The sequence below is a fragment of the Amblyomma maculatum genome, chromosome 1 (genome assembly GCF_055883805.1).
Source record: "Amblyomma maculatum isolate TAMU_Amacu chromosome 1, ASM5588380v1, whole genome shotgun sequence".
Classification (NCBI taxonomy): domain Eukaryota; kingdom Metazoa; phylum Arthropoda; class Arachnida; order Ixodida; family Ixodidae; genus Amblyomma; species Amblyomma maculatum.
The window spans coordinates 49,734,640-49,749,966 of record NC_139344.1 but is presented as its reverse complement, the minus strand read 5'-3'; the positions used below and the strand labels follow the sequence as shown (position 1 = coordinate 49,749,966).

General features: G+C 43.1%; 1 protein-coding gene across 7 annotated transcripts in view; it reads left to right on the top strand.

Annotated features, from left to right (window-relative positions):
* vir (VIR_N domain-containing protein) overlaps positions 1–15,327 on the top strand; it is a 228,572-nt gene that overhangs the window by 90,644 nt on the left and 122,601 nt on the right. For all 7 annotated transcript variants that reach the window (XM_084588113.1, XM_084588114.1, XM_084588112.1 and 4 more), the window contains 7 exons: positions 1,901–2,061; positions 4,455–4,653; positions 6,803–6,879; positions 6,992–7,080; positions 8,009–8,189; positions 11,435–11,532; positions 14,812–14,986. In XM_084588113.1, coding sequence (XP_084444239.1) covers positions 1,901–2,061; positions 4,455–4,653; positions 6,803–6,879; positions 6,992–7,080; positions 8,009–8,189; positions 11,435–11,532; positions 14,812–14,986 — 980 coding nt within the window. The remainder of the gene's footprint in view (positions 1–1,900; positions 2,062–4,454; positions 4,654–6,802; positions 6,880–6,991; positions 7,081–8,008; positions 8,190–11,434; positions 11,533–14,811; positions 14,987–15,327) is intronic.

The following is a 15,327-nucleotide window of genomic DNA, read 5'->3' as shown; positions in this document are numbered from 1 at the left end:
GCTCAGGCGCAGTGGCACAAAGTTCTAATTTTTTATTGGGGAATCAACTCGTATTTGAATTAACGGGCTTTTCTGTGCATACAGTTCAATGAAGCTTGGCTGCACCAAGTAGTGTAGTTAAAATTATTCGAAGTGGAAATTATTGCGATTCGAAGGAATGAGATTTCACCATATTATTTTGGATGAATGAATTGCCAACTTTTTTTGATGATATAAGGCAATAGTCTCGTGCAATCGCAAGTCACCTAGAGTTCGTTTTGGCATTTTTGTCAGCAGGAACAGTTTATTTACCAGTAATTAGCATGCCTATTGTATGCGTGCTAGTACTTCGAGCTGTGCATATAAAAGGGATTTCTGCTGTCATTAAAAGGTAACCGAAATTAAATGAAATAGCCGGCAGACAAAAGCAGAAGTGGGAGTTTTCTTCTGAGCGCTAGGTTTACATGTTTTTGCAAGGTTTTTGTGATGGATTGAGTGAGACAACAGTGCGCCACATGGTCTGCATGTAGATGGCAGTGATGGTTGCTAGATCTTGGTATTTTTTTTGTCAGTGTCCTAGATGCACTTGGTAAACCTACTTAGCCAACTAACTGCTTTTACCTGGGGATGATGGTGAAATAACAGTGCTTAGCTAACTGATGGAAAGGAGCTGGGGCATCCTAGTGTGCAGAGGCGTGTAATGTAATGGCTCAGTACCTCAAATTGCACAACTGAACAATACTACCGCCTCATCACATCGTCTGCTTCTTTACTTTGTTCATTTTCGATTTTGACTGCAACTTGTACTCAAAAACACATCTAGCAATGCTTTGCATACCAAGAATACCAACCTTTCTCTAAAACTGAATTTTGAAAGCTGGTTTTGCCATACTTTTCTCAATTCCTGCCAATGTAAACAGAAAAGTGCAGCCCCTATTCATGGCTTATGTCCCTCCTGGATCCCTGCACACTGTATGGCATGCCACATCCATTTGCACTGCTTACCATCCCAGTATATGAGGCAGTTGTACTGAAAAGGTCAAACACTTTATCACAGCGCTTGCCTACTCTACACAAACAATGGCACCCATACCAGCAGCACACACCCTATGGTGGTGTGCCACCTGCTGACAAGGCTGTGCAATGGTGAACTGGTAGCTTGCACCTGCTCGGTGCCCGAGACCTATTTAGCTTTGCATCAGGTTTGTGGTGGAGGATGTTTTGCAACTACGTTTTATAGCCACTACTTGTCACTAAAGGATCTTAGTTCCAAGTTATCATCAATACGGTACTGTCACATTAAGACAAAATTAGGAGGGATTTTAGCCATGCTTTCAGCAGTGGTGTCTGCACGAAACCAGGCCCAATGTGAGCTGCTACTCTTCGATGGTTGTGAGGCACACGTGTGGAGCAACCCTTGACCAAACTATCATTGTGATAGGTGTCTGCCTTGCTTTTAACACGTGCTATACTTATAAATTGCTATTTGCATTCAGCAGTGTGCGTGCTTCCTTGTGGACTGTGGTTTTGGTGGAGGCAGAACACAAAGCTCATCCGTATGCTGTACCATGTCAGTGCGTTTTAAAAATTCCAAGCGGCTGAAATTAACTTATTGCGCTCCACTGCAGCGTCCCTCATAGCCTAAACCTCTTCAGGATATTAAAACCCCTCTTACCACATATATGCTTCATTGATATCCTTCCTCACAGCTTGGCAGTTATTGTACCACATTTTTCTGCTAGTTTATCCATATTGTACCTTCTCTTGGGCAATTCCCCATTCTGGATGTCTGATGTATGTTGATGGCTCAGGCACAAAGTCTACTTGATGTGTGGTGGTGCATTCTAATAAAGTTTGTCTTTTCTCCCTCTCCCACTTGCATAGCTTGATGAACATGCTGTTTTATTCTTCTCTGTTCCAGCTGCAGCTACAACACTACTAGACTGGGTTGTGGAGGGACTTAGCCTAAAGGCTGCACTGAATCAGCCGCAGCCGGCCTACAAGGTGCGGCATATGAAGGCGGGAATTCGCTTAGCCACGGTGCTTTTCCTGACTGATGAAGGAGTTGTCGTCAAATTGCTGGTGAGCTTTGCTTTCATCGTATCATTTCAAGTCAGTTGATTTTAAGTTCAAATCATAAGAACAGATTAACCCATCATGGTTGTGCAGTCGTCGAAAGCAAGTGCTGTGCGATGTCAGTGCACGTTAACCCCAGATGGTCAAAATTTCTGGAGCCCGGCACTACAGCGTCTCTCATAGCCTGAGTTGCTTTGGAACGTGAGACACCATAAACCTATGAGAACAAATTAAGTACAGTAGAATATCGAGGATGTGAAAAAATTTGTATCATCTGAAGTTCCTTTTCATCAAAATGAACTAAGTCTGTACGCAGAAATACAGTTGTGCCTCGTTAATATGGACACTTTGGTTTCCGACCAAAACTGTCCATAAAGCGAGTCATCCATAATAACAAGTCATGAATAAAAACAAAAAGGATTTTATTGAGAAAAGAGAATTGTAATTAACGACTGCTTTTTTACATAACGGTGTGCACTGGACTCAAAATTTCACAGAACACCGGCAATTTTTAGTGCATTATCCTTGTCATTGTTGTCTTCAAAAAATTGTAGTGCAGTCTGAAGCGACTCGCTTACCATGACACCCATGATGTTGGGCTTTGTGTTGGTCGAACTTTCGAGCACGAACTCCTCACTGGCCGATGAATCAGCGTCTGATTCTCTACTCTACTCTACTACCGCCACTTCCAAAATGGCCTCTTCACTGAGCAAAGTAGCCACTAAGTAGCTGCTTGAGATTCTCCTGAGACGAGGAAATAGCTGAGCTGTCAATACTAGTACCTTGCAGCTTGGATTGACTGAGATGGCTTTTACCGCTTGTATTCACAGATTTCTTCGCGCCTACGTTCAGCTCTGTTCTTTTGTGTTTAACTCCCACCATGCCAAAAGCCAGACAAGTTGAGGGTACAGGCTCCTGATGCTGTGCACTTTTTTGCCTAGCTAACCTTTCTGCCTTTCCGTTCTTCTGCTTCTTTCTTTTTTTGCCTTGTACTGTTTCTGTAAGGAAGCAAGGGAGTCAAGTTGGCAAGCTGCTATGCAGAGGGCTATCGAATATCCCATCTTCTTGGCGCCGTTTTTACGTGTTCCCATAAAACAAACACTGCAAGCTGAAGTACAGTTTAGAACGACGGCTAGCCGACTACAAAGAGCTCAGACCTTGTCAAGGCCGCATCATTGACTCAAAGCGAAGCTGACATACGGACTGCCTAGTGTGCAAAGTTTGACAGTTCGGCAGCGCAACAGGGACGAAAACCAGGAGCATGAGAGGGAAGCGCGTCCAGGACGGGACGCCCGGTCCCGGTTGCGTGTTCATACATCGCCTTTCTTTTGTCGCTCTACTTTGTGAGTGTGTCTTAACTCTCATCGAAAGCGTTAACGGCTTCATGGAACACATTGCGCTTTGGGAAAGAAAACTTCAGTTCCTACCGCCACTGTAGGCATTTTTCTTTCCTCCTGTCATTTCTTTCTTACGCTTTTACCGGCCTCTCTGTTCTTGTTCAGCAAAATTTATTGCAACCACATGGTGCTGTTTTCCCGGCTGCGGCAGCACTTCCGCTGCACCCAGAAATCTCCTGGTTTTCCCCTTTTGGGGTCTTTCTTACGCTGACCATCGGTTTGCTGTGTACGTTCTTCTCCCCCCGCTCCTCCCCCTTCCCTTAGAACGGCGACACGCCCGCTTTGGTTCTTTCCAACCCCACAGGACTCGTTCAGGCATCCCGCCGTATCGGCTGTCGCGTAGGTTCGCGGGCGGCGCGCCCTTCTTTAACTTGCGTTCGGGGACTCCTCTGCTTTTTTTCAAGCACTGTTCATATTAACGAGACAAAAATACATGGGCCCAAGTGGGACGCGTGCATTCTTCCCGTCCATTTTCCGGACAGCGAGTTTCCATATTAACGAGGCATAAATACATTGAAAAGGTTTCGTCCCCAGAAAAACTGTCCATAATTCGGGTCGTCCATATTAACGGGGGTCATATTAACGGGGCACGACTGTATGGAAATCGCATTCATGCAGGTCTGTTTACAGCTGAGAATGTTTATTTATGGGAGCATGGCCCCAGCTCACTATTCGTGGTGAGCACAGCGCCCAACGATTGCGACATCGGTGATGTGCAGGCTGTGTGCCGCCACAGCCTGCACTACTAGTTCTATCGGTGTGCTATATTTCACTCTTGCTCACTTCTTCAGCACCATAAATGGGCCATTGGGCAATAGCAGAACGTAATTCTTAGATGTCCACTTCCAACTCTCTATAGCTTCGTAATTGTTTGAACCAGCTTGAAGAAATTATTTTATACTCAACAAAAATGTTTTGCTTTGTAATAATGCGTTTGTAGCTGCTATAAGTGAATGTGACAGTTTATTCAGCAAAATTGGTGAGAACCTTCCAATTTTGTAGGACCGTGGTGTGCCGGAGAAACTGCTGGAGCTGCTCATGGCACCCTATATGGCACTGCCACTGAAGCTGGGAATTGTTCGAGCCTTGGATGCAGCTACTTATGGCCGTGCAGGCATGCAGGTCTTGTTCACTCGCAAGATGAATGCCTCTCCTGATGCCTATGTTGATGTTGGCCTGGACTCTCTTGCTGAAGATCTAAGTTTGTGCTGGTTATTTTTTCTTTTTTTGTGTGTGTGTGTACTAGTGCTTTGCAATGCCATAATGTGGCAGGGTTCAGGAATTTGAACCCTGCACTGCTACGAGCACTGCTATTGCATGTTATTGAGTATGTCGATCTCTTACTAAATATTTTCAACAAATGCACAGAATTTATTAATATGTCAGGCGTGGTTTGCCACGAAACAGAGGTTGAACTGCCTATCGCCAAGTAATTCTCACTCGGATCGCAAGCGGCGGACTTCGCGTTACTATACAAGTGACTGGTGGTGATGCTGCGAGCGTTTGCGATTTCATTTTCCTGCCTAAATGCTCTGACAGGATTTCAGGGCCGCAAATGGTGTTTCTTGTTTTTTTTTTTTTTTTTTTTTTTTTTTTTTTTTTTTTTTTTTTTTTCTTATTGCGTAGCCGAGACTGTGATATTGTCACTGCAGCAGATTTGGCACTGCTGCAGCTCTGCTCTACAATTCGCCGATCAGAAGTGGGGTGCATTGAAAGCACCAACAGACATGCATCAAGATAAAGAGGGATTCCTAACAGTTGTCTCAACCCCAGATGGGGTCAGGAGATGGCATCGCGATACATTTTTCACGAGCTCTACTACCACTGCGCATTATGTACAAATTTTGCTCCCAACAGTGACTGAGCCCAGGGGTTGTTGCTTTTTAACCATGATGTGGGGCTTCTGCAGCGTTCATAGGAACCTTTTTAATTGGAGGTGGCAGGACCAAAAACCTTTTTACCTTAGGGAGATTTGGGGATCCATTACGAACCACACAATGTGGCCTAGAAGCAGACTTCTTGGGCTCTTGCTTTTGACAAATGGTGTACATGCGAGGCCCTTGGCAGTTTCTCAGTGATGTCCTGACTAGTCTGAATTATTGTAGTTTGAAAAATCAGCTTTCTAATGTACCGACTGTTGCAGTGCTGCTATATGCGAACCGTAAAACGCTTCTTCGGGTTAAACCACTGGCTTATTCGCACTGAAGTTTGGCTCACAGTCTGTGTGTTGCAGTGCCACGTTTGGATAATGCACTTGCCTGATTCGATCAGAATTACTTAGAAGGCTGTGTCATCTGCAGCATTGGTGACACTGCTGATCGAGCAACATTTGTGTCACCTTTGAAGGTGATGATTTGGGGAGCAGTGAGCGGCTCATATGAAGGTGCTTTCTCGACTGCTTTAACAAAATTGAGCTCAGAAAACGTTGGTTGTACTAGTGTCCCCAAAAATGAAACGGCGCGCCCTGCAAGCGGATGTGCATGTGTATGGCTTTGGTGCATGTGGTTCACCCGGATGTTCAGCTTGACACTCTTGGTGTTCACCTCATCAGCAGCCTGCATGAAGGAGAGCACTTACTCTACAGGCCCATGCTCCATTTCATCTTGAGGGCACTAGTACAAATGGTGACCAAAGTTTGATGTTATTTCGTGCTTGCTGGAATAAAATGATTGAATCATTCCATGGAATGATTCAATCAATCAACGAGTGAAAGTTGCTTGTTGTGGGTCGCTGATTCAGCTGGTGATGCAAATTTCTAATTAATTCTTACTGAATGAGGCATGTGTAATATTTAAATATTGTATTGAAAAGGACAGATGCTCGCATGCCATCTGTGCGCCAAATTCCAGTGCAAATAAGCAAACATTTTAACTGAGAGCAGCATATCAAGGTTCGTGTTTAATGTTGCATCAGTCATTATATAGGTCCTTCTCTCTGTATTATTGCCCTCCAAAAGCTTTCTTCTCAGTAACAGACAAGTTAAACTGAAGTGCGATCACGGTTGTTATACCTAACAACTGGTAACTAAATCTGAGGTTTAATAGTCACTTTGTAAATATTACAGGTATAGTGAATGTAATGTGACTGGTTTTATACTGTTTTTGAGGGTTTTGCTAATCTCAAATTAGTGTATTATACGGTGCTTTTAAGGTGTGATTGAGGGACATAAAGAGGCTGCAGTAACTTTCTGATCCTTTTTACCAGTTTATTTTTTAATGTCCGATAATACTGTTTGAATAAAACGGAGAGCTGAGCTTGGTACATATTTGGAGGGAATAACAGCGCAGAGACGAGGGATAAGGAAGGAAGACAACACACTAATACTGTTTCTGCCATCTGTCTTGGCACAGATGAGTTTTGCCAAAGCCAGATGGTAAAGCCTTTGACTGGTTATCAAATATTGCTCAAGCGACTCTTTGTGAAGCAGGTACGTGCTACATTTTTTTTTTCTCCATTTCTTCCTTAGTGGAGAGAGCATGCTGAGAATTATATCGGCCTTTTTCTTCTGCTTATACATTTGGAGTTTTGTTTTCTTTCAGTCTGCAAGAGCTACTGCTTCTTTGGCGGCCTTGTTGAAAAAATTACATCTGTATGACCTTGTGTGCAAATTGCGCATAACTGTGGACAAGTGAGTTACTTTACTTCCTACACTTCAATAGAGTTAGTACATAACACCCCGAAAAGGGGCCTTTAAGGTAAATAAAGTGATGTGATGTGATAACTGCCCTCACTTATACAGTACTGTCTGGTTAAACCGAAGGTTTTTGTTTTCATGCATTGGTCTTGAATCCTTGTTTTTTTGTGTGGGTTCTGGGGGACAGGAGAAAATGGCTTGTGCACATTAACTAATGTTCACTTCTGTTGCCTCATGACCTGCGTAATTGAAATACTTAATTTTGTTTCATATGCCCAGACTGTTCTATGGTAGGGCAGCTGCACCAATTCTGATGAAATTGAGATCAGGATTGTACTGTGCTGTACCGAAATGGCATGGCCACTTGTGTATTTGTATTTGTGTATTTGATATAAACTTTAATCGTGTACAGCAGGGCAGTGACACAGAAAGTAAGAGCGATTTTATTGTGAAGTTCTCCTCCTTGGACCTTATATAATAAAATCTATCCCACGGCTTCATCTTGTGATTTGGTATTCATGGCTGCATGGCATGAATAAACGATGTCACCCACCAGTGACTCATGCTACAGTAGACACGTTAAAAGCATTTTTCATGGCGTTGGCAGAAATTTTACTAACTGAAGCAGTGTTTTACCATTGCTATGGCATGTTAAATCTCCAGACATAAAACTGATAAAATGTAAGGCGTGGCACAAGTGTGCAGTGCGATAGCTTATTTCCTGGAGTTGAGCCAGAAAGAGCCAGTCAACAATAAATAAAGCAGGAAGAAAATAATGTCTATAGATGTCTTGCAATAGCAGAGTGCCTATATTGGACAGTATATGGGGAGTGCTTTTGAGCTGCTTTACTATGCTTTGTTCTAGCACTTCTGGGACACCATGTCTGATCACATTATTTTCTATTTTTACCTTTCTTGACAGAATCGCTCAGAGCTCAAAAGTATCTGAAGTGAAAGAGAAAGATGAGGATGGTGAGGAGCAAACCCGCCTGGAGCTTGACACAGCAGGCTTTGTCCAGCAAAACATCGCAGAAGAACTGAATAAAGCAGCTGTCTCACTTGACCTACTTTGTCGCAGCTACCGCAAAGCTCGCTATGAAATGGTAAGTGGCTTTGCTAATATCGGCATGCATATCAGTGACAATAAATCTGATCTAGTGAAAGCTCATTACTTTGCACTTCAGGGAACAAAAAAATCATTTTATTTATTATCGAATTTTTTTTTTTTTGTGACCATCCTTGAAGGTGAAAAAAAAAAGAATTGCTTGGCATCACAGTAAATATATTTGGTGAGAGACTGAAAAGTTCTATATGAAAATGTGGATGTAGAACTTCTCTGAAATGGTATGCCATCTGCCATGGTGTGACATGGTGACAGAGCCTCTGCCACGGCTTTGGTATTGCACCACACAAGCAATAAGCGAAACATTATGAGCATGCAGTTTTCATGCGCTAGAAGAATGGAAGGACCATGTGTATGCAAGCAAGGAAAATGGTACATAGTTGCCGAAGTGATGGGAAACAAAGAAAAAGAAAAGACCACTGACACGCCACAGCTGCTGATAGCCGCTGTTGCTGTGAACTGATGCAAAGGTCAAATTATAACAAAAATTATGCACTCGGGCTATTTTTTTTAGGAGACTGGACTCTCATTGCTGCCATGCGGTGTATATATTACATATATACCATTGCAGAAGGCAGAAGACGATGATCAACCGCCTTTTCCCTCCGTTCCTGATGGCGACTACATTGTTTGCCCTATAACCGACGTCACTCTGCAGCTTAGAATCACTCTTCCTTACAATATCGTGCACGTAGCGAACAACCACACTTATATTCCAGTCTTGAACTTCAGCTTTTTTGTGCAAGTCAAAGATGCACAGGTTACGCCGTATCAGCAGTTCAGGTTAGAGGAAGGGTTTTTGGGTGATCACTTGCACAGCTGGTCATACTTCTTCATGGCCTTCCTTCAGGAGCTTGTCCGAATAACAGGTGCGAGACTGGCAGTTTATATGAATTAGTATCTGATGGGGCAAACCTACATGGGAATGCCGTGTCAGCTGTCCAAATGTTCTAATTTTCATTAATGAGCGTTTGCTGAGAGCTATGCCAAAATATGCAAGGCAGCTAATGATATCACAGACAGTATATTGTTAAATCAAACAGCCTCTGGAAGTCTGAAAAACAAAAGGTGCAGGATCTCCAAGTCATTTACCGTGTAATGGCAGAACTTCAAAACTTTTCTTGATGTACTTCTTTAGTAGCTTGTAGTTTGGGCTACAGTTTAGTACTTCTGCCAAACGTGTTGCCTGTAGTTACTTTTTTTTTTTTTTGTAGGCAATATTGCCTTATTGATTTTTCTGTCCCGTGGGCATTCACTTGATGTACAGAATTTCAGTGTAGTCAACTTGCATATGGCAAAATGAGTATAATCTGTTCTCGTCAATTAAAACTTCCAGGAACCAGAGATTTGCACGTGCTCGTTATTATGAACCAATACTACATATAATTTGCTTGTAGGTATCTATGCTTACAAATAGAAGTTTAAAGCAGTTTATCCATGCAGAGATACCTACAGGCACTAGCACAGGGTTCCTCAGTCTTTTTGTTTTTCCGTCGGAGAATGTCAGTGGTTTTCAAAAGTTGTTGAGGAAATTATTACAAGTATGAAGCAACAAAGATGTGAGAAAGGAACAAACACAGTTGTGGTGGTGTACCACTATAGCAAGGGGTCAGTTACAACCAGGCCTTAATGCAGGTACTAATGATGCGGAGAGCATTTAAATAAAATGTGTCGTCCGTTTGGTGATATTCTTTTTGGCAACATACTAGCATAGGGCAGTTCAGTTGCCGTGCTTTTATAATACTTAGCTGAAGCTGAAGAGCATAGCTCGAAATATGTTAAATAGCATTTCAATACATAATAGAGAGATTTAGTATATGGTGATCCGCGATTCGCTGCCTTGACCCTCTACTGCGCAAGGGCTGATTGATCCTGATGCTGCAGGTCTATATGTGCCAACTTCCGGCATGTGGCCGATCTGTCATCATCAAGGAAATCTGGGCATGCACAGTGGAATGTGCGGTAGCAGATCACAGTAACGGATCGCGGTTAACTAAATCTCTCTAATGTGATGGTTAAAGCAAGAAAATGTTTTTAAGAGTTTCTTTCTAAACAATGCATTCAAATTATTCAAACTGCCAGACTGCTTTCTCGGGGCCATAATGTTGAATTAAATTGTTAATAATTTGTTCCCCACTAATTTGAAAATTCAAATAATTTGAATTTTAGGCACGGCCCCGGCTAATTTAGCACATGTAAGTCTATTGGTGTCAGTGACTTGTCAGTTCGAGTGCTATGAATCACACCGGTTAATTTGAACTAGCGCCCAGAGGTAGGTCGCGTCTAGCAATGGCCAACACTCCATGTTGTCATTAAAATGGCCCTGTTTAAACCTGAATTGGGAAAGGAAGGATTGCCCTATCTCTTAAGAGTTGTCCAACTGGGTAGTTTTGATTTCGGTTTTCTGAGCTTTGCTCCAGCCCATGGCGATGGTGGCCATCGGCCACGCATCAGCCAGCAACCCGAGCTCAGTTGCACACACTTTCGGACACTGATTGGCACCACTATGTGTTTCTGTTGCTTCCCTCTGTGGGCTTCTTCCGGTCTTTGATTGTACAACTATGTCATGTGCTGTTTGCTGTTTGTACAGTGATGCATAGCCGCGCATCTGATACAGGCGGCCATGGCTGCAGCTACCTTGCAAGCTGCTTGTGAAAGGTATCCACCACTACTGTGCTGCACTGTGAAGGATGCCGGGGAATCCCTCATCGTTCTGAAGCATTTTTGCTTCAATACCTCTGACAGTGTGCATGCAATCAAGTGTCAGTGTAAAAGTGAAAAGTTTTTTTTTGTCATGCTGTCCTCATCTCAAAAGCAGGTGACCATTGCCCAATCTTCCACCAAATAAATCTGCCGTAATCCGAGGGTTTTTTGTCACTTTTTGAGGCTGTGCAATAAATCGAACTTTGGGTACCTTGAATGTTAAATTTGAATTGATGAGGTTTTATTGCACAAGAATCGATTTTGTAAAAGCACTGATACAAAAAAATTTCTGCTATTGAGAGTGACTAGTGTGGAATACCGATGTTTGACATGCTTAGGCTAAAATGAATGCAGTGTTTAGTGAAGTGGTAATTGTGAACTCTCATTTTATTTTTTGTTTGCATTGCTGCATTCTCTCATTGTTGATGCTCAGTAGTTTGTGTGAATAAGTTTTCGGGCTAAAAGGCTGCCATATGAATAAGCTGTGGGGGCTACTGACACATCTTTTCCATTGCTCTACAGGCACATCCCCTGCGCTACCTGCCAGCACAGAGTCGCTTTGAAGCACCACAGATATCCTTTGATCCCTACCCAGCACTTTTCAACATGTTCAAACAAAAGTGAGTTCATTATGAGTGCACCGCACATATATATATATTTTTTTCATTTTAACTTATTCATTGCAATCGTATGAATTGAAATTCAATTTGGTCTTCTAGTTTATTCAAACGGACCACAATTTGTGAGGTGTATCCAGTAATTTGGCATGCAATTGCATTTTAGGCAAAATGTATTCCTTCCTTTCGTAAATATGTTGCAGTAACTAAGAATGTTTGATCAGGTGGATGTTTGAATTGCTCTCGAAGAAGAGAAAGCAGTTCTTACATTTGTTTTTGTTTCTGTATTGGCGCCTTGCCCCCTGCATGGTTGCAACATTTCTTTTGTGTGCGGTTGTTCCCTCCACTTTTTTTCTACTTTTTTCATTCTCTCTCTCCCTTCTTTTTTTTACCTTGCTGATTTTATTCATCTTTTCCTATTGTTATCTTTTGAACCCATTTCCCTCTCTTTCCTTTGTACCTGATGGCAGCTACCCTTTCCGATTCCCTCTACACTACCTCTTTTTGCTGCCACCAGTACGCGTGTAGAGCTTTTATTATTTTGTGTCCACTTCATGCACATTTTTGGTTTCGTGCAGTTTTTATTGTCAGTCACCTCGCTGTTTGTTGTTTAGAATTCATCAATTTGCACATATACCCTTTAGGTATATGTTGGGAACAAACAGTTCTTTGCAATTGGCGTTTTTTATGTGAGAATGAGCAGCATTTTTTACCTGCTGGGCTGGCTGTGGATGGAGCTATGAAAATGTGTTTGATTGACGAGGGTTTCCCTTTCTCAGCTTGAAGAAACTATGCATAGAAAACATCGTTTTGAGTGCTTCTGTTGAGACAAGCGAAAGAACATAATCACGAAACTGTAAGGCGCTCATGCTCTGTGCAATATCAGTTTCACTTTACTCAGGTGGTCGAAATTTTCGAAGCCCTCCAATATGGTTTCCCTCATAGCCTTAGTTGGTTTCGAACATTAAGCCCTATAAGCCAACCAGTCAATCAAACCAAGAGCCATGACCGCCAGATCAATTTGATGACAATAGCTGTGAGGCAGCCAACCACACTCCAACTGCATGCAGCGCCGCCACTGCATACAGTAGAAGCACATTACATTTTTCTCCACAGGGAGGAGCGTGGAGACTTCAGACTGGCAATTATTTCTAGGGGCTGTAGTCATGTTAACCATTATGCCTAGGTCTTATAAAGCTATATTTGAGAGTATTCTGGTGGTTTTAAGTATACTACATCACCAAGATAACATTTGTAGTATATCCCACAAATGTTGGCAAACAATGTGTGGTGGCCGCAGCACTGCCATCGCATTGGCACTTTCAGCACAGTGATAACCTGTCTCTTCTAAACATTTAAAGGAATGTTGAGGAACCAGTGTTAAACCGTGCAGGAAACAGTGACTGCTTGCGAGAGAAAAACTGTTTGAAATTTCTTGCATTCAGAAAAAGTTAAAGGGGTTCAATGCTGCGGAACTGAATGTGGAGTGAAAGCAGCTGTGAAACCAGAGTACCCAGTTGCGAAGCCGACTGCTGGCTGCTGCACTTTGGTGGAGGTGAAATGGAAAGGCATCCATGTGCTGTGCATATCAGTGCACGTTTGAGATCCCCCAAGTGGTCAAAATTACTCCATTGTGGGCAGAATCCACTTTCATGCCCTATGCATGCAATGCCGCCAGATGCTTTCCTGCTCCACTTGGTCAGCTCTCTGGTGCAGTGCGCTCATGTGCAGTCTGGAAACTACCCCTCTCTTCCTCTTCGTGCCGGCGCGAGCATCTGCTTGTATGCCGCTACCCTCCTCTCTGTAGCGAGCGTAGCGGCAGAATGCCTGTGGAATGGCGAAGCTAAATGCTGTGGTTACGGCACATATGCAGTAGTGGCTTGTGCCATGCACGGCGACCTTGGCTTTAGATGGCATAGTGAAGCTTTCGCTTCAAAATCCTTTGTTTGTGCTCAGCCTTATCCATAAATTGTAATAATGTCCACTCCATTTGATGTTGCCTGAATAAAAGGAGAGTTACGAGGTTTTAATAGAACAATGAGCAACTGTCAACTTTGGTCTAGCTTCCTTTGTTGAACTTAAAATACAAATTCTTGCAAAAATTGTTAGTTCTACTCTCATTTTTCTCATCACAGGGAAAGATGTACAAGAGTAAGCCACTATTTTAAACTCATCTCTGGCACCAGGCTGCCCTTCGTAGAAGGGAAAAGCTACATTTTAGATGGACTTCTCAGGGCGAAAGCACCAGACATGTGCATTTTAAGACATGCTCCCCAGTTAGGATAAAACATAGCACCTGTATAAACTGAACAAACGGCCTCATGCCCTTTCAGCATCATGGCCTTTCAGCATCAGGCAGGGGCTAGACTCAAGCTCCGAACTGTGGCCAGGGTGTCTAGCAACTGGGAAGACCGGGAATTATCAGAGAAATTTATGCACCAGGGAAAATTTGTGAAATGTCAGGAAAAGCATCAAAACTTTTGCCAAGTCAGGGAAAATGGGGCGATATATTCTGCAGTGCATTTTCATTTTAAGCTTGTGCCGAGCAAGTACGTTATTCATGCAGATTTTTTTCTGTTTGTGCTGTCCCGCCAGCACGCGGTCGGCCGCAAGGCGAGGTACGATACATTACTTTGACGCCAGTGCATGGCTGAGCTGCCACAATAGAAGAACCAATATGCCTGTGAGATGGATACTCAATAAAATATGCGGAAGCACTGCGTAGTGTAGTGTGCGACAAAAAGCAGGAATAACTGCTCCTGCAGCAGCCAGCGCGAAAGTGATCGGTGAGCTGTGCTGCTATGGTCTCTGGAAAATGCCAAGCACATGCGTGCAGCCATATTGGTTTGGATTAGCTCGGCTGTTTGCGGGATGGGTGGCTCGCTTGCCCTTGCTCGTGCTCTGAGGCTGGCATCAGTGCACTTTTGATTTTCAGTAAACTTTTGACCCTTTTAATGGCCATTAACACTGATGACAGCCTTTTCACTATTGTAAATTGCTGAATATGATCAATAAATAGCTTCTTTTTTTTTTTCATTATTATCAGCAGCTACATATTTGAGCCTCTTTTCTCATCAGGGAAATTGAACTGAAATAATCGGGAAAAACCTAGAAAAGTCGGGAATTTTGAAAGTGATGGTTTACTAGACACCCTGGTGACTTTTACACATCTCTGCTGCAGACGACTGGTAGTGTTTGTAACAAACTTTTGTTGTGGATTGGAACCTCAGATCAAAGGATTATTGGTTGTTTTCTCATTGCTGTTTGTTTTGTTCTGTACAGCCATCTATTGGAGATGCTTTGCGTACTGGCATCGTCTCCTCTTTCTTCATCTCACTCGGGTATCACATCGGCACTGCGTGAGCTGCTGGCAGAACTCCTTAAAACGCGTCCAGGGATGCTGTTTTTGCTCTCGGATCATGAAGCTGCCAACTGCCTTCATCGTGCACTGTTGCAGGTAAGTGCTGAGCTATTGGGTGCATGCTCCACCACTGGAGTGAGCCATGCTAGCGTCAGTCTTGCACCACCTTAAGATCATGACTCCTCTTTCTGCCACAGCAGAGGCTGCTGTAAAGAATTTCTACATTTTAAGAAACACAGGCTGGATTATTTTCCGAAGCTTCCTGTGTCTTGCACACTGGGTCGTATGTCGTAGTGGTAACAGTGGCACATTATTTATACTTTTGTCACTGTTGTTTATTAGCACCTCAGTGAAAGACATAGGCGATAAAGCTGTGTGCAGGCTCTAATCTCTGTCGATAAAAAACTTTTAGAAGACTGCAGAACCTGCGCTGGAGA